General features: G+C 41.8%; 1 protein-coding gene across 8 annotated transcripts in view; it reads right to left on the bottom strand.

The window, feature by feature from the left end:
* NECTIN3 (nectin cell adhesion molecule 3) overlaps nt 1-18,021 on the bottom strand; it is a 131,653-nt gene extending 113,632 nt beyond the window's left edge. For 2 of the 8 annotated variants that reach the window (XM_070454918.1, XM_070454919.1), the window contains exon 1: nt 17,655-18,019. In XM_070454918.1, coding sequence (XP_070311019.1) covers nt 17,655-17,808 — 154 coding nt within the window. In that variant the 5' untranslated portion in view covers nt 17,809-18,019. Of the gene's footprint in view, nt 1-17,654 lie in introns of all 8 variants that reach the window. The other 6 variants (XM_070454922.1, XM_070454921.1, XM_070454917.1 and 3 more) reach the window with 5 other exon arrangements.
* Between the last annotated feature and the right edge of the window lie 570 nt (nt 18,022-18,591).

Here is an 18,591-nt window from a genome sequence, read left to right on the forward strand (position 1 = left end):
ATTAAGAAAAAAAAATAACTACAGCAAACATCATACTTAATTTTGAAATGTTGAACACTTTTTTACCTCTGAGATAAGGAATGAGACAATGATGATTGTGGTCACCACTTTAATTCAACATCATAGTGGAGGTCCTAGCCAGTGCAATAAGCAAAGGAAAAGGAAAAAAAAAAGTGTAAGGATTGGAGAGAAATAAGGCTTTAATTATTCATAGATGGCATGACTGTATAGATGGAAAATCCAGAAGATTCAACAAAGTATTAGAAATAAATGAAGTTATTTAGCAAGGTCTATATTTTTATATGCCTATAAACAGTATTATTTTAAAATATCATTTATAATAACATCAAAAAGTAACTTGAAATCTACAATTAAAATAACTGAAAGTTTATAGTTGTGCAAGACTTCTACACACAAAAAACTAGTCTAATGGAAAGAAAGTAAAGAAAATCTCAGAAAATAAGTCAGGTTCATTGAGTTGGAAGATTCAGTATTATAAAGATATCAATTTAATCCCACATTAACTCATATAGATTTAATGTACTTCCACTAATATCCTTGGAAGTTTTCTGTAAAACCTGATAAACTGCCAATAAATGTACATGGAAAGGAAAAGGACCAAGGTTAACCACAATAAACTTGAACAAGTAGGTTAACTTATTGCACCCGATACAGGATATGCTATTATACACTTATAATCAGACACTATGCTATTTGTGCACAGACAGTAAAATGGACCAATGGAACAAAGAAGAGAGTCCAAAATTAAACCCAGGCATATATGGCTATTTTATTTATTATAAAGGCAGTACTGCAAAGCCAAGGGTCTTTTCCATAAATGGAGATGGTCAAGTGGATAATAAAGGAAGAAAAAATATGAACCCTACCTCATTAACCACAAAAATAAATTCTAGATGTTATCATATTAAAGGCAAAATAATAAAGTTTCTAGGAAAAAATGTTTTCATAATGATATAACAAAGACTTTGCAAATAAGACACAAAGACTTAATTATAAAGAAAAGGATTAGTTTTGACTACATGAATATATATTAAAATGCCTGTCCACAGATGGCATTAATACAGTGAAAAGGCCAGAGTGGGAAAAGATATTTGCAATACATCTAACTGATAAGTGGTTCACATCTAGAATTCAAAAACAACTCCTACAAATCCATAGATAAATGACAATCCAAATGAATAAAATGGGAAGTGAATGAAAAGATACTTCACAGGAGGATATTCAAATAGTCCATAATCCTTAGATCTTAGTCATCAGATAAGTGTAAACTACAACCACAATATTAAATCATGATGCACTGATTGGAATGGATGAAAAAAAAATGAAAAGACACTTACTCCTTGGAAGAAAAGCTATGACAAACCTAGACAGTATATTAAAAAGTAGAGACATCACTTTGCCAACAAAGACCTGTCTAGTCAAAGCTATGGTTTTTCCAGTAGTCCTGTATGGATGTGAGAGTTGGACCACAAAGAAGGCTGAGTGCCAAAGAACTGATGTTTTTGAACTGTGGTGCTGGAGAAGACTCTTGAGAGTCCCTTGGACTCCAAGATCGACTGCAGTCAATCCTAAAGAAAATCAATCCTGAATATTCATTGGAAGGACTGATACTGAAGCTCCAATACTCTGGCCACCTGATGAGAAGAGCTGACTCCTTAGAAAAGACTCTGATGCTGGGAAAAATTAAAGGCAGGAGGAGAATGGGACCACAGAGGACGAGAGGGTTGGATGGCATCACTGACTCAATGGACATAAGTTTGAGCAAGCTCCGGGAGATGGTGAAGGACAGGGAAGCCTGGTGTGCTGCAGTCCACGGGGTTTCAAAGAGTGGGACACAAATGGGTGACTGAACACCAACAAAGGGCCGCTGAGGCAGTAGGGCAGCTGAAACTCTTAAACATTACAGGTGGGAAGTGTGAGCTGTCACAGACACTCAGGAAGACCTTTTCAACCAAACCATACATGAAACAAACCAGCAATTCCACTACCAAAAAGTGACACAGGTGGTCCCCAACTATCCATCACTTAAGTATTCTTCAACTTTATGGCAGTGTAAAAGCAATATACATTCAGTAGGAAGTGTACTTCACATTGTGAATGTCTCCAAGGCTACCAAGATGCAGGCGGATACTCTCCCACGGTGCTGGGGAGGGAGGGGCAGGTCCCGGTCAGCCATGCCATCCCAAGGGTAAACAATGCACACATCCATTTTTTGAGTATAGTACTCAATAAATTACATGAGATACTCGATACTTCGTTATACAACAGGATTTGTGTTAGGAAGCTCAACTACAGGCCAACGTTAAGTGTTCTGAGCATGTCTGAGACAGGCTGGGCTATACAGGGGGCTTGCCAGGCGGTGCGCGTGGTGAAGAATCCAGCTGCCAGTGCAGGAGATGCAAGAGACATGGGCTGGGTCCCTGGGTCGGGAAGACCCCCTGGAGCAGACAGTGTGACCCCACTCCAGCATTCTTACCTGGAAACTCCGTGGGCAGAGGAGCCTGGTGGGCTACAGTCCAGGGAGCCACAGAGTCAGAGGTGACTGAACGACGAAACGTGCGCATTGCGTGCACACACAGATATACACACAGGCTAAGCTGTGATGTCTGTTAGGATACGTATATTGAATAAATCTTAACTTACATTTTCAACTTATGGGGATGTAACCCAAGCATAAGTCAAGAAAGGTATGTACAGTGATGTTCACAGCAGTGCTATTCATAAAAGTCTCAAAATGAAAATAACCTAAATGTCTACACAACATTAAAAATGATAAATGGTTAATTCTCCAAAATCAGCAAAGAAACAGAAAGTTCAAAAACAGGCAAAACTAATTTATGACGTTGAAGTCAGAATTCTGGTCGTCACTAAAGACGAGAGAAGAACTGTGGTTGGAAAGCAACGGGAAGGGCTTCCCTGGAGGCTCAAATGGTAAAGGATCCGCCTGCAATGCGGGAGAACTGGGTTCAATCCCTGGGTTCAGAAGATCCCCCGGAGGAGGGCATGGCAACCCACCCCAGTATTCCTGCCCGGAGAACCCCCTGGACAGAGGCGCCTGGCGGGCTGCAGCTCATGGGTCACAAGGAGCTGGACGCACCTGAGTGGCTAAGCACAGACTGAGCACAATAATGGGAAGGGGGCTGGGAAGCGCTGGTAAAGATTTACTTCTCGACCAGGGTGATGTTTCTGTGGATGTGTTCACTCTGTAATAGTTCTTCAGATGACATATTCTCCATGTATACTTTTCTGTGTGTGTGTATCTATAATATATATGCACACATATGTGTATGTGTGTGTATGTATATGTATACATATGTTAACATATATTAATATTCATATGTGAGTTTTAGTATTTCCTGAATTAATGTCTCAAGTCTGGTTCAACCCAGCCCACACTTCACATCTTCAAATTCTGTATTTACCTGCCACTCTAACTTGAGCCTCAAATCTCACAATTAACACAGTCAAAACTAAAATCATTACCCCTTTGTTACGAGGTGTTACATCCCCCTTTAAAAATATACTGAAACCCTAACTCCAAGTACCTGCGAGTGTCACCTTATTTGGCAATAAGATATCTGTAGATGTAACTAAGACGTAAGCTAAGCACAGTCACACTGGAGCAGACAGGGCTTTAGCTCAGCGTGGCTGCCGTCCTTACAAGGGAAGGAACACGCCAGGACAGAAACACAGGGAGAGTGGCCTGTGATGACAAAGGCAGTGACTGCAGGGCACAGCCGTAACCCAAGGCATGCCCAGAACTGACGGCCACCACTGGAAGTTAGGATGAGGTAAGAAAGGATTCTACACCACAGTTTCAGAGGGAACACGGCCCTCCTGACACCTTGATTTCAGACTTCCAGGCTTTAGAACCACGAGAGAATGAATTTCTGCTACCAGAAGCCGTGCAGTTTGTAGTATTTTGTTACGGCAGCCCTAGGAAGCTAATAAATCCTTCCATCTGGTAACTGATTCTTCACCTCAACCTCCTTTTTAGCAGGATTTACACTATTCTCCCATCTGCCTAACACGTAATCTCCAAGTGCACTAATTTTTACTCACTCTTCATATCCTAACATCATCAAGAGGTATTGTTTTGCCTTTTAATTCTCTTGTTTTTAAAATTTCCCTTTCATTTTCTATCATCACCATCCACTTACTTTCTGTTCCTGGATGGTGCCACACCAAAGTTCCCTTCCCATCACCCTCACAAAGACAAAGAAGTCTCATCATAAAAATTAAAAAGCTTTTCTTCAACTCTCTATAGTAGACACCCATAGAAAATTTACTCTTTTGGGCTATGGGACTTAGTAGTAGAACCTGTGAACAAAAACAGAATCACCACATTGAGAACGAGCTCTAACACAAGAATTTGGGGACAACACATTCAGTCCACAATAACTGACACATTACTCCCCCTCAAATTATTTGTTCACTTCCTCTTTCCCAAGAGCAAGTCTTACCCTACTGTTTTTTCATTATTCCTTCATTAATTTTTTTGAAAATTGACCTTTTTCCTAAACATTTTTACTAAATTACTGAGTCATCAATTTACTTTTCTTAACTACTAAATGTGTTGATCTATGAAGATTTTATTCCCAGATTATTTATCCCTTCCCTCTCTCTGATCTAATCAATGTACCTCAACCTTTACAATTTTTTCCAGTCCCCTCCCTACTTCCACTTCCTTCCTCTCTTCTCTTCTCCCCCTCTGCCTCTCCCTCAAAGAGCTCATCTAATCCAAATACCTCAATACTGATAATTCCCAATTCCAAGTCCTTCCCTCCTACTCTCTCATAACAAATTTCTAACTACAGCTGTAAGATACATCCCAGAGGCACTGCAATTAAAAAGCCTCCACAAAGTTACTAGACTGGTTCATTAATCCTTCTGCAGCCATGAAATTAAAAGACACCTGCTCCTTGGAAAAAAAGCTATGACAAACCTAGAAAGCATATTAAAAAGCAGAGACATTACTTTGTCAATAAAGGTCTAGATTATCAAAACTATGGTTTTCCAGTAGTCATGTTTCGATATGAGAGTTGGACCATAAAGAATGCTGAGCACCGAAGAACTGACGCTTTTGAACTGTGGTGTTAAAGAAGACTCTTGAGAGTCCCTTGGACAGCAAGGAGATCAAACAAGTCAATCCTAAAGGAAATCAATCCTGAATATTCATTGGAGGGACTAAAGCTGAGGCTGAAGCTCCAATAATTTGGCCACCTGATGCAAAGAGCCAACACTGAAAAGACCCTGATGCTGGGAAAGACTGAAAGCAAGAGGAGAAGGGGATGACGGAGGATGAGATGGTTAGATGGCATCACTGACTCAATGGAAATGAGTTTAAGCATGCTCCAGGAGATGGTCAAAGACAGGGAAGCCTGGCATGCTGTAGTCCATGCGGTCACAAAGAGTCAGAGGTGGCTGAGTGAACAACAGTCCTCTTAGTCACTCAAGAACCCCAAATTCACACCCAACTCTTGTCTCCTCAACCACGATGATACTCAGACACCATGTGACCTACTTCTCAGATCTATCCCTCCCTTCAAACATTCCTATCAAATTGCCATCTGTCTCCACAATCCTCTCTTCCTACGTACAATTGCAATCGTTTTCCCTTTTGCTTGTCTCTCATATCTCCCATATACCTTTTACAGTGCTGTCAGAGCTATAAAATATTCTGGAATCACAGACTCAGTAGTTACCTGCTTTCAAAAGCTTCTCACTGCCTCCCACACAAACTCTAATCTCCTCAGCATCAGCAAAGTATTTAAATATCTATGACTACCCTCCATAACAGATCATACTTGAACCACATGGAAACATTAATTCCTTCCACAGAGTCCTCAGTCCAGTGATCTTTTCAGCCTGGAATGCTTTTTTACTGACTTCTCTCAGAAATGGAAAACTCTTTCTTTAAGGTTCAGCTAAGAAATCAGGTCTTCTATTGAGTCTTTCTCAGTTAAAGTCCTTCTTTTGAAGCAAGTAGATACACTTTGCATTTTTCACATAAGACAATCCATTTTCCCTTGGATTATGGTTAGATGTATTTAACATGTATTAATCACTTTACTATAGTTTAATAAGGATTTCATTTCATTTTTGCAGCAGCTCTGTAAAGGAGGTATCATTTAGCTAAGTGTATAAGGACTGAAGGGGCTTCCCTGATAGTTCATTTGGTTAAAGAATCCACCTGCAATGCAGGAGACCCTGGTTTGATTCCTGGGTCGGGAAGATCCCCTGGAGACGGGAACGGCTACCCACTCCAGGATTCTTGGGCTTCCCTTGTGGCTCAGCTGGTGAAGAATCCGCCTGCTATGCGGGAGACCTGGGTTTGATCCCTGGGTTGGGAAGATACCCTGGAGAAGGGAAAGGCTTGGACATGACTGAGCGACTTTCACTTTCACTTCACATAACAACTGAAATGGGCGAAAACATTAAGTAACTGGGTATAAAACAAAGAGAAACACACACACTATCTTCTAATCCCAAAATCTGCTGACAATTACATTTTACATTTCTTAAAGGCAAAAGACTCTGAGGGTCCTAGCATAGCCCTTTCTGTGTAACAGATGCTTTGTGTTCTAATATTTTCTTTTCCTGTTTGACATAACCCTGTTTTACCTGTCTGAACTCAAATCATTCTTCCAGTTCAAAAGTTTCATTTCCTCTAATCAGTGTTCTTGCCTCTTCCAGGCCTTACTGAGCTTTTTTTTTCTTTTCTTTTAGGCTGTATCACAGTGGGTTTATAAGCTTGTGAGCACTTATTCCACTGTGGTAGCCTCTGTACCACCCATAACCAGGTTGGTGCTCCAGCATCTGTTTCTTGACTGATGTGCAATAGTCTCCTGTCCATCCCCCGCTTCAACTTGTAAACCTTTTATTGTTCACATTAAAGGTATAGATCAACTGTTGTTATCTATATGTTATCATACTTTAACAGTAAACATTATTTAACCCACTCCTGAAATTTAAACCGCATGTGTCAAGAAAGCATTTCAGTCGTCTGATGGAAGGGAAGTCTGGAGTGACTATCTCCGACGACTGCAGAGGGCAGCAAAGCAACAGCAGTATCCTCTAAGGAAAACATGTATTTTTCTCAGAGAACTTCAGATTTGTTTTTATACTTTAACAGGCGCTGTTAACATTAAAGCTTTTATTATAAGAGAAGAGACTTTTTAACATGCTATATAAAAACTTCACCAGCCACTTATTTATGTAAACATTTTCACTAGCAGTTACAAAATATAACAAATATAAACATAATCAAAGCCCACACTCTTCTATACATATACAGAAAATAAGCCTTACAAACAATTCATAGTTTCAAAACAGCCACCATAGTTGCTAAATCTTTTACAAATAATCTAAAAGTTGACAATGTTTTAAACTGAAAAATGTAAAAATAATCTACCTTAAATACAGAAAGGAGTATCAGTAGTCCAAAGAGTCTTACTTCTTGCTAAGCAAGATGCTTTCATGAGCGTCACTAAGCCTACCCTTGACGGGCCTCCTTCCTGTCCTCCACCTGAGACGCTGCGTCAGCCTTAAAAGAAACCAGCGCGTCTCTGACACTGTGCTGGTGCGCAACAGAGGTAACAACTTGGAAGGAGAGTTTCTTCCTGTTGCTTCAATACTAACATTCACTCTGGTTCTAGCATGGACGAGGCAAATGAAACTGTGTCAGCGAAATAATCACGTATTTATAGCCTTAAAATTGCTTATAGGAATGAGAAGCTAACACAAAAGCTGCTGCTCAGTACAACTGCATTACTTGCATATGTTTATCAAAGTTTTTGTTGGTGGTAGTTTTTTACCTCTTTTAAGTAGCTGCTACAGCAATTAACATATGCAGACTCCTGGTTAGTGAAAAATGCTATAATGCTCTAGCCCTGTGCCCTTAATGAGAAGGACAGGACTGTTAGCTACGTACCTTGTACCTTCTCCCATCAGAATTTCTTTAGTGAAAAATAGAGAAGCTTTTTTAAAATTCTACATTTAAAATAATCTGGGTGTTCCTTCTCACTGGAGAAGGAAATGGCAACCCACTCCAGTACTCTTGCCTGGAAAATTCCACAGACAGAGGAGCCTGGCAGGCTGCAGTCCATGGGGTCACAAAGAGCGGACATGACTGGACACACGGGTACTACTAAGCAGACTCACATACAAGACAGGCTATTCTCTGACTGACTTAACATTACACTGAATTTCTAACCATGAATGATTATCTCTAACCTAATCAAATTATAAGCGAGTTTGGAGTTCACGACAAGGACACTTGTAAAATGAAACCTTCATCTAACCCACAGCAGCAATGACTAACTTAAATACTGAATTAATAAGTTTCAAAACCAATGGCCTCTGATGTTTTAGTAATGACAATAGTGTCTGTCATGGATAACTCATAGAGTCACTATATGAAATTCATCTTACCATAGTTTTCCAATACTAACACTTCATTAATACTTTTGTTTTTCCTCTGAAATGAAACCATTAAAAAGAGTCAAGCACATTTTTAATTTTGTACAATGCTCTCAAATGTTAAGTTGGAGTCCTAGCTGTGTACATCTATTTTTATATCCGCCTCTTGGTTTTTTCATGTCCTTTTCAGTAACTGCACTGGTATACTTCCATTAAAACAGAAAAGCTATCTTAAATATACCTACTCTATTTCTAAAACACAAACCCAGAATGATATGTATTATACATAAAGTGAGGTATATCCCAAAGAAACTGCTTAAGCTACATATATTTTTGGGTAAATAATACACGGCTAATATCAAAGAGGAAGAATTGCATTCCTCCTAGGTCAATTCCTCAAATTTTTCAGATTCAAAATCGGTAAGACAATGAGGACAGAATATAAAAACAGGTATAAATACAGAACTAAAGAAAGCAAAAGAAATTTTTAGAAAAAAGAAAAGGCAATGAAGAATATTTCTCAACAAGTAACATCTTTAAAGCCTATCAACCATTTCTAGTATATTAAATAAATAAATTCCTCCCCTATCTTGGAAAGTAGCAATAGAAAAAATGTCAGGATAGGAATAAATATCAAGTATACAGACCTCTTTAAGAATACATTCCCTATAGTGTGTTCTGTACAACAAAATTTCTGCAGCAAAAACAGGTTGTTTGTTTAAACTGCAGGAAAGGATATTTTACTGAAGAATTTATGCCATTAATAAACTAATGCACACAGTGATTTTCCATGAGGGAGGGGGTTACATGGTTAGTTTTTCCCATTCCCAGATATATTCAATCACTGCACTGTTTTCCAGAAACTAGGGTTCTATTAAACACTTTGGAAAACATTGCTCTAAACCTAAAAGCATGAAAAAATGAACAGAATTTGCTCCCGGGACTAAGGATTTGAAAGAGAGCTAGGATCAGATAGGAAATGCAGTCAGATTCAGAGCAGTTTTTCTGGTTATTCATTAGAGCTATTATCATTGTCTTCTCTCGACATGGGAGAGGAAATCATAAGCTGCGCATTCTCTTGACGCCCTTTTGTTGTACAGCGAACTTGGTCAAGTCTGAAACACTCACCAACAGGGGAAGAAGCAAACGTTGCCCCCAACAATGTCTCTGGCACAGGGTTATTGTGAGCTGAAAACAACCAAGGACCAAAAGACAGAAAGAAACTGTGACTTTCCCCCAACTGCCTAAAAAGTTTTTTTAGATAGTGGGCCTGGCATTAAGCTATCACCAGAGTTATCTTAAAAGTAAAGGTAAAGTGTAGTGGGGAATCTCTGCATGGCCTAGAGATCAGAGTCCACTCTATGTTCCCATGGGGTCCAGAAGGCCCAGCAAACATTTGTTTCCCAAACATTTGTTTTACAGCTCTCTGTGAGTTGCCTTCCTCCTCTGTGAAGTCTCAAATCGCCGCCTCCAGTGCCCTGTTCTGTCTGTAGCCAAAGCTGGCATTTAACGTGAGGGAAGGGCTTCCTCGGTGGCTCAGCTAGTGAAGAAGCCGCCTGCAATGCAGGAGACCGAGGTTGGGAAGATACCCTGGAGAAGGGAACTGCTACCCCCTCGAGTGTTCCTGCCTGGAGAATTCCATGAACTGTAGAGTCCATGGCATCCCAAAGAGTCAGACTCGACTGAGCGACCTTCATTTAAGCAGTTTCCTGAGTCTCTTCCATGTATACATGGCATCAAACTTCTATTTCATTTTCTCCTTTTAATATGTCTCATGTCAATGTAATTCAGACCACACAGGAGAAACCAGAAGGGCAGAGAAAAATTTCTCCCTCCCTGACACGTTAAAAATCTATCAGCTTAAAAAATAACTTGTGTTTATTTTGTAATAGGTGCTGGGATGCATACAGTGAAGCTTGAGGCAAAGTCTTTACTGCAAAGGTATACAGCATAGAACAACTCACAACTCCATACTAAATAATGAGTAAAAAGAGTAACTAGAAAGAAAAAAGCTCACTGTATGGAAGAAGTGGTGAGCAAAGTATTCATGGAGAAAATTAATTTCAAACTGGGCGCTCCAGAATTGGACTAGGTAAGAAGGAAGAGTAATATCATTTTAGGCCTTTTGAGTTAAGTACCACAGAAGGGGATAACCTACTTTGGAGACCACATACAGTTTAGACCTGCACTGCCCAATATGGTAATCACCCGCCACACCTGACTTCTGAATACATGAAATACAGCTTATCCAAACAACAATCTGTAAGTGTATAGTACACATCAGATTTCAAAGACTTAAGACAAAAGAAAAAAAAATGTAAAATATCTCAATTTTTAAATATCAACTGCATGCCAAATAACATTTTGGTTATACTGTGTTAAATAAAATATATTAATTTCTCATGTTCCTTTCATTATTTTTTGAAAGTGGCATCAGGATAACTTAAAACTATGTATACAGTTCACAGATCTCTATTGAGACATTGATGGTTTGGACTAAATTTTATTTTGTTGTTAAGCTCTTGCTATAAAGAAATATGAGCACCCACTGCATACCTAATATATCAGATAGAGTAGTAAACAAAATAATGACCACATCTGGTCAAATCATATATAAAAATGCCATGATAAATAGTACTCATCAAGGGAAGAAACAATCAACTGAAGATGTCTCTTAAAACACAAATGCCCCAATCACCAGGCTACACTCTCTACCAACCTGCAAAATTCTTGATCCAGTAAGTTCACAGTGGGGCCTGGGATTGTGTTTCAAAAAAGATTTCCTAGTAACTAGTATTTAAACCTATCAATACACCGTACTTTTCCTAACCTTGGGTAGCTGAGAATAGTGATTTATAGATATACCCTTGGAGAAGGCAATGGCACCCCACTCCAGCACTCTTGCCTGGAAAATCCCATGGACGGAGGAGCCTGGTAGGCTGCAGTCCATGGGGTCGCAAAGAGTCGGACACGACTGAGCGACTTCACTTTCAGGCATTGGAGAAGGAAATGGCAACCTACTCCAGTGTTCTTGCCTGAGCCAGGGACGGGGGAGCGTGGTGGGCTGCCGTCTATGGGGTCGCACAGAGTCGGACACGACTGGTGCAACTTAGCAGCAGCAAACCCTCCTCCTTTTCAAAAGCTTTACTTCTGAAGAAATCTAACAGCTTAAAGTAAAGTGCCTCTACTGGTACAACAGTCAACCTATTTAAAAAAAAAAGACTATTAAACTATTAACTTCCTATTAAAGGAAACCAAATAAAGTTAAAAAAAAAACTATTATAACCTCTCCTATCTATAGAGTCACAAGTATAATTAAATATCTCACAGCTACAAAATAATCATCAGAAATGCTGTCAATTCTCTATCATTTAAACCAGTTATGAGCTGGTATGTTCTTACAAACCATACCTCAAATTCCAGTTTATGAAGAGCTACTCACAATACTATAGGGTACTTCTTTCCTACTGATCTTAATTAGCAAACTGAATATTGGGCAATTAACAGGGCTGCAAGTAAAATAATCTCCCTGAATGCAATATTAGAGAAAACATGTAAAACTCAAAACATAAGTATGCAATACAATATCGTTTCTGAAACAGCTGTAATACCTACAATATAGCTGTATCTAGACTTAGAGGAGACAGCCCTCACTAAAATTTTAAATTAATGACCATGCTGTAATAAGTGAACCATTTAGCAAAAAACCTAAAACTCACCCTTGATAAAGATTCACAACAAGTTTTATTTACATAAATAATCAATCTATGTCAGAGCCTAAAACAGAAAATCATAAGTTTCATAAACTCAGGAAAGGATATGGGTTCAAGACAATTTCAGATGAAAATATAAAAGGTAACCAAAAGCATGACATTAATCGTACTAAGATTTTTGGATCTAAGTTTCTGACACACTCATTACTTACTTAAAGGTTCTTTGATTTTAGCCTATATTTACATATTAATAAGCCATTATTAGGGCTTCCCTAATAGATCAGTTGGTAAAGAGTATGCCTGCAATTCAGGAGACCCCAGTTCAACTGGGAAGATCCTGGGTTGGGAAGGTCCCGGGTTGGGAAGATCCCCTGGAGAAGGGACAGGCTGCCCACTCCAGTATTCTTGGGCTCCCCTTGTGGCTCAGCTGGTAAAGAATCCACCTGCAATGCAGGAGCCCTGGGTTTGATCCTTGGGCTGGGAAGATCCCCTGGAGAAGGAAAAGGCTACCTACTCCAGTACTCTCGCCTGGAGAATTCCATGGACTGTATGGTTCACAGGGTTGCAAAGAGTAGGACACGACTGAGAGACTTTCACTTCACTTCACTTCGGCTATTATTAATTAAATGCCACATCCTTCACAAATCATGTATTCAGTATTGCCAACTTTATGAGGACTTTAATAGAGTATAGAATATGCCATAGGAATATGTTATTTACTCACTAAGTTTTTAAGGGGTAAGCAACAGAATACCAAAATACTCCTTTTTAACAAGGGTATCACAGCCAGCTTCACTTCAATCATTTTCAAATAAAAGGCAATAAGCCATAAGTTTTGTTCCTTAACTATACAGGTGCAAAATGTACCTTAGAGATGCTGAATCACTTTTTACACACACATATATACGCATAAGTGACATAAATAAGGTTAAAACACTAAATATACCTACACTCACAAATATATTATTGACTAGCTTTTCCCAATTCCTATTTTGGACAGTGTAGCTAAATGCAAAATTTGCTCTTTTTTGCTTCCTTTTAAATTTGGGTCACTTTCCAATTATATCCGTCTTAGAAGCAGGAAGATTGATATGGGCAATATATATTGTAGGCTCCAACCTGATAATACCAGTAACCTGTTAAAGTAGAAATGAAATTATGACTCCATCTTCAACTGCACAGTTTCAACTCTACCCTTTCAGTATAACCACTAACATTCTAAGTGATCACACAGAACCGCCAAGCCCTAAAACATTCTCCATCATTATGGAACCATCCAACCAGATTCCATACAATTACACAGCTGGGTTAATTTCACTACATCCTAACATTCTGAAAACTGGTCTGTATACTTATCTGAGGTAAATTTAACCAACACTTCAAGAGCACTGACTGGGCTATACATTCAAAATAAAGATGAAAGTATAAAAAAAGCAAGTCAATCAAGTTGAAAACCCAATTACTGAAGGCATCAGGGTAAAATTTAAGAATGACAAACAGCTGGTCTGTCTTTGTTGTTCAGTAGCTCAGTCGTGTCCGACTCTTCTGCCACCACGTGGACTACAGCCCACCAGGCTCCTCTGTCCATGGGATTTCCCAGGCAAGACTACTGACATGGGTTGCCATTCACTACTTCTCTAGGGGATCTTCCCAACCCAGGAATCGAACTCACATCTCCTGCGCTGGCAGGCAGATTCTTCACCACTGAGCCACCAAGGAAGCCCCTAATAATAATATGAAATAAAATAAATGCTAAAATTTGAATGTATATTCCATGCATTCTGCTATTTTCTTTCATTTAATCCTCACAAGAACTCTATAAGTTGATATTACCCTTTTTTGAAAAGATGAGAAAACTTAAATTTACTGAGGTTAAATAACTTGCCAAGAGTCACACAGCTGGTAAGTGACAATCTTTTTTCAGATTCAAACTGCCTATTTAGTATCTTAACCATAAAGTGCAGAGAGCAAACTTATACCACCTACCACAGTGACCTATCTCAGCAAGAAAATCTGACTCAACTGATTTTTTCTTAGGTAACTTTTTTTCCTCAGTTTATACTAATATCCCTACATAGTTGGTTAGGTATTCCTCTTCCAGGTAATCGACAGTACCTCATGCACAAATCAATCATAAACACCAAGCTGTCCTATATGAAAGTCGCTCAGTTGTGTCTGACTCTTTGTGAGCCCATGGGCTGTAGCCTGCCAGGTTCCTCTGCCCGTGGATTTCTCCAGAGAAGGATCCTGGAGTGGGTAGCAGTTCCCTTCTCCAGAGGACCTTCCCAACCCAGGGATGGAAGCCAGGTCTTCTGCACTGCAGGCGGATTCTTTGCCGTCAGGGAAGTCCTGCAATCACTGATTTACATTACGTCTATTAGACTGTTGTAAGCTCCTTGAAGCCAGGGCTCTGCCTTATTCAGTGTCCTCAAGTGTCTAACAAGCGCCATGAATAAAGAGATTTCTGAAAGTGCTGTTAAATGGTCCATCACCATGTCAGATTTTTTCTTCTATAATCTTCTAAATATCTACTTAAGATAAAACCTTGTTGAAAATGGGAAGAGCTGGAACTTAGGTCAATAGTCTATCTTCTCTCTCATCGTTACGACATCCCTGCTAATATTCTCTGTCCCTCAAGAAAAATATTGGAAGGGAAACTAAGATAAATCTCATCACATATGAATTGATTATTGGCATCATAAAAAAATATGGACTTCCAGAATTAAATAAATGAGGTTTATCAAGTCAGAAAATGTTGAAAATCTAGTCCTCTTAACCTTTATACCCATGATTTATCAGGTTTAATACACATACACACACAAACTAACCCCGACGAGTGAGAATTTCAGTTCTTCAAATAGGACAGATAATGTACACCCTTCAAAAGAACAAATCTAATTACTTTTTTATAGTTTTCAGAATATCATGTCTACTAGTTTGAATGTGAGGGCTTTTTTATAGCAGTAAAATTAGCATGACATAAAAATGACATTGTGCTAAGAGAGGATACTGCAAGAGTTTAGCATAGTTACGGCCATGCTACATGCAACCAGAATATCAAAAACAGCAGCAAAAAGAAAAAAAGAAGCTGTATGTGGTAAAAATAAGTAAAGCACTCTAATTAATAAATCGTCATATAGTCAAGGCCTAAAAATCTTCTCATTCCTAACAACTTCCAAAGCATTGTAACTCAACTACACTTCAACAAAATTTTATAAATAAATAAAACTAAACTCAAACATCAGTACATGACAAAGCTTGTAAGTAGTACTATGAATGTTAGATCAATGCACAGGTTACAAAAAGAAACTTCCGTTTCCATACTTACTAAGTATCCATAAATCAGGACAACTGTGCCCTATTCAAAGACTTAATTCTAAAATAAAGGTTGACAGAAAAAAAAACTTGTCATAACGGTTCACAAATTAGGGTGTTATAACACTATAAGCCAAAAAAAGGAAGCTCTTTAAATGAGCAGTGCACAGTAATACAAAGCTAGTGTCTGTCTCTACAACTACAAGCAGAGACAACTCTTAAAAACTTAAATTTACATCTCTCTAAATCACAGTCCATTTGCCTATACTACTTGAGTTTTCAGAACTCTAAAATATCAAGCACATTATTAAGGAGATGATTTTTTAATTCCTCTCTTCTTTCATGTGAATTCCAATGTGTTTCTTCAAAAAGTAAACAACACTTTACTTTCACAATAACTACAAAATTACCCAAATTTAATTTTCCTTGTATTACCTATACATATTACCTTGCTTCAGTCTTCTATGGGGCTTTGCTTAGCTGGATAAACCTTGACCGCAAGTACCAATGTTCTTAGTCTTTAACACAATCTGAATCAGAATAGTAAACTCTTTAACAACCCCCTCCCATTTTCCTCCCACATTAAGGAGTATTCCCAATACTTCTTAATGCAAAAGAACATTACACAAAATTCAATTCAGAATCTTGCATCAATATAAAGAAGTACAGCATTAAGAACTGTGTCCTGAAAGCAAACATCTGGGGAGTGGGACTACAGAAACAATGTAGATTAGATAACATGCCATTTATCACACTATACTCTGTAAATCAGAAACTGTCATTATAGTGCTTTAAACGTGATAGTGATTTGGCAGTGGAAATTCTCAGCCTATAAGGGGCACTCAATCTCTTGAAAACTTTGCCTTCCTCATAACCAGCTACCCCAACACACCCACACGGTACAGGGGTATAGGATTCTCTTCTAAATCACACCATCCAAGAAAACCGCACACATCTCTTCTTGTAGTAAATACTGGTAAAATTTCCTGGTTTCTTCTAAAATTTCATTAAACGCTGACATCCAAGAGCAGATTTATGTACCAGAAAAACGTCTCAGGTAAAACACGCTTTGAGCAAGCCTAAGTTTTCCTCTCCGCTTTCCTGCTAAGTGGGAGTCATCGAATGAATAACGTCCTGCTGTGTTCCGGTATTACCAAAAGACAGAGCCAGTCCCCAGAGCTAGACCGGTGGCCTTAGTCTCCCAAATCGCCGCCCTCCATTAAGGATCACGGAAGTCTACGTCTCTCGCATGAAACGGAGATATTTATTCAACGATACTCTTAACAAGCAGGCTTCTAGTCTCTGATGCCTGGGAAGTGAAATTACAATGAGACCACCTCCCAAATGTGACACAACTGTAACAGAACATGTGGGAAGAGCGGCAGGGCAGAGGCGCGGGGCTCATTTTGACCAGAACAGCCGGGCACAGCCAACGCAGTCAGGTATTTCACACACAAATCAAAGTCCTGAAGACAAACTGGCTCAGCTAAAATAAACATGGACAGTGAGACAGGCGTCCCACAAACTGGAAGGCAGCGACAGGCTCAAAGCAAAGCGATCCAGAGGCTGCCAGGGCAGAAAGGGGCCGTAGGATCCAAGAAAACTGGAGGGGCAGCTGCAGGGTGGGCTGACACGGTGCCTTCTCCCGGGTGGAAGGAGAAGCGGGGTGGGAACCCAAAGGCTTCATTCCGTCGTCGGTTCTTGCGTTCCTAAAGGTATCTAGGCTCACAGCTCAAGTTTCACCCGGGAAAAAATGAGGCGGCAAACCAGCACCCCATCACCTAAGCGCCAGCACAGAAGTCCGTGCTCTCGGCTTCCTCCGCGTAGGAGCGAGCAAGTAACGGTCCCGAGAGCAAACAGCGAGGGACCCCTGTCGCGCCGAGCACTCGGCGTCCGGACGGAGAACGCCGAGGCCAGACCCCGACCGGCAGCGTGGCGAGCCGCGCGGCCGCGGGGGAGGGGAGCGGGCAGTCGGCGCCTCACCCGCCGGCCCCGGCCCTTCCCCGGCCTCGCCCCGGGCGCGGCGAAAAGTTTCCAGCCAAAGTCCACGGCACCCGCTCGCTCAGCCAACCGCCGAACACAACCGCCTTCCGCACGAGAGCGGCCCGCGCCGGCCCGGCCGCGGCGCAGGGACCCGCGGCCGCGCCTCCCCTCAGCCCGCGCCGGCAGCCGAGGTCCACCTACCACAGAGCCAAGAGAAGAGCAGCAGCGGCAAGAGCAGCGGCGGCGGCGGCGTCGGGGGCGGCAGCAGGAGCCCGGCCCCGGGGGGAGAAGCGGAGGAAAGTTGTGCTTTGCCGCCTCCGGGGCACAGTGGAGCCGGCCCCGGGGTCCGCGCCATCCCCCCCTCCCCCCGGCCCGCTGGCTCTCCCGCCGCCCGGCTCCCCGGGCCCCGGCGCCTCCGGCTCTGGGCGGCGGCGGCGGCAGTGGCCTCGGCGGAAGGTCCGGAGCGCGCGTCCCTAACTCCCAGCTCTTGAGCCGTCGCCGCCGGCTGACACTCCGCCGAGCGCTCGCGGCTGCTTCGACTCCGCCGTCGCCGACGCCACTGCCGAGGCTGAGGCGGGAGCCGCCCGCCGCCGCCGCCGCCGCCACTCCCCTCCCCCCCAGCCCGGCACCCGCCCACTTCGAACTCCTGGGAACTCGGAACGCACCACCCCGCCCCGCGCGGGAGGGGGAGAGGAAGCCGGACCCTCGGAGCAGGAGCAGGGACGCGCCCGCCCAACCCGCGCGACTCGCGCTCCCGTCTGATCCCGAGTGCGAGCCGCGACTCCTCCCACCCCGCCCTCCGGCACTCGCCCCGCCCCTTTCAAAAAAACCCCAAATCTCTCTTCTCCTCTAAGATAACGGGGTTTCTCCCAAAGCAGGGCTTTAAAGAGGACAGAAAATCTGGACTAGGTTAGTAGGCCCCGCCCCTCGCGTTCCTGCCTTGCCCCCCCCCCCCCCAGCCTTTCCAATGGTCTCGCCCACTCCGCCCTTCGCGGGTCCGCCGCGGCCCCAGCTCGGATAGAGGCGGAGGGCGGTGGGACGGTCGAGCTCGCAGCTCCGCCAGCCCGGGCGGCTTTCTCCCTCTGGCGGGGACCCGGAGGAGAGAGGGGGTGGGGAGAGGGAGGCATGATGGGGCTGC

This window comes from Odocoileus virginianus, chromosome 25 (assembly GCF_023699985.2).
Source record: "Odocoileus virginianus isolate 20LAN1187 ecotype Illinois chromosome 25, Ovbor_1.2, whole genome shotgun sequence".
Lineage (NCBI taxonomy): Eukaryota > Metazoa > Chordata > Mammalia > Artiodactyla > Cervidae > Odocoileus > Odocoileus virginianus.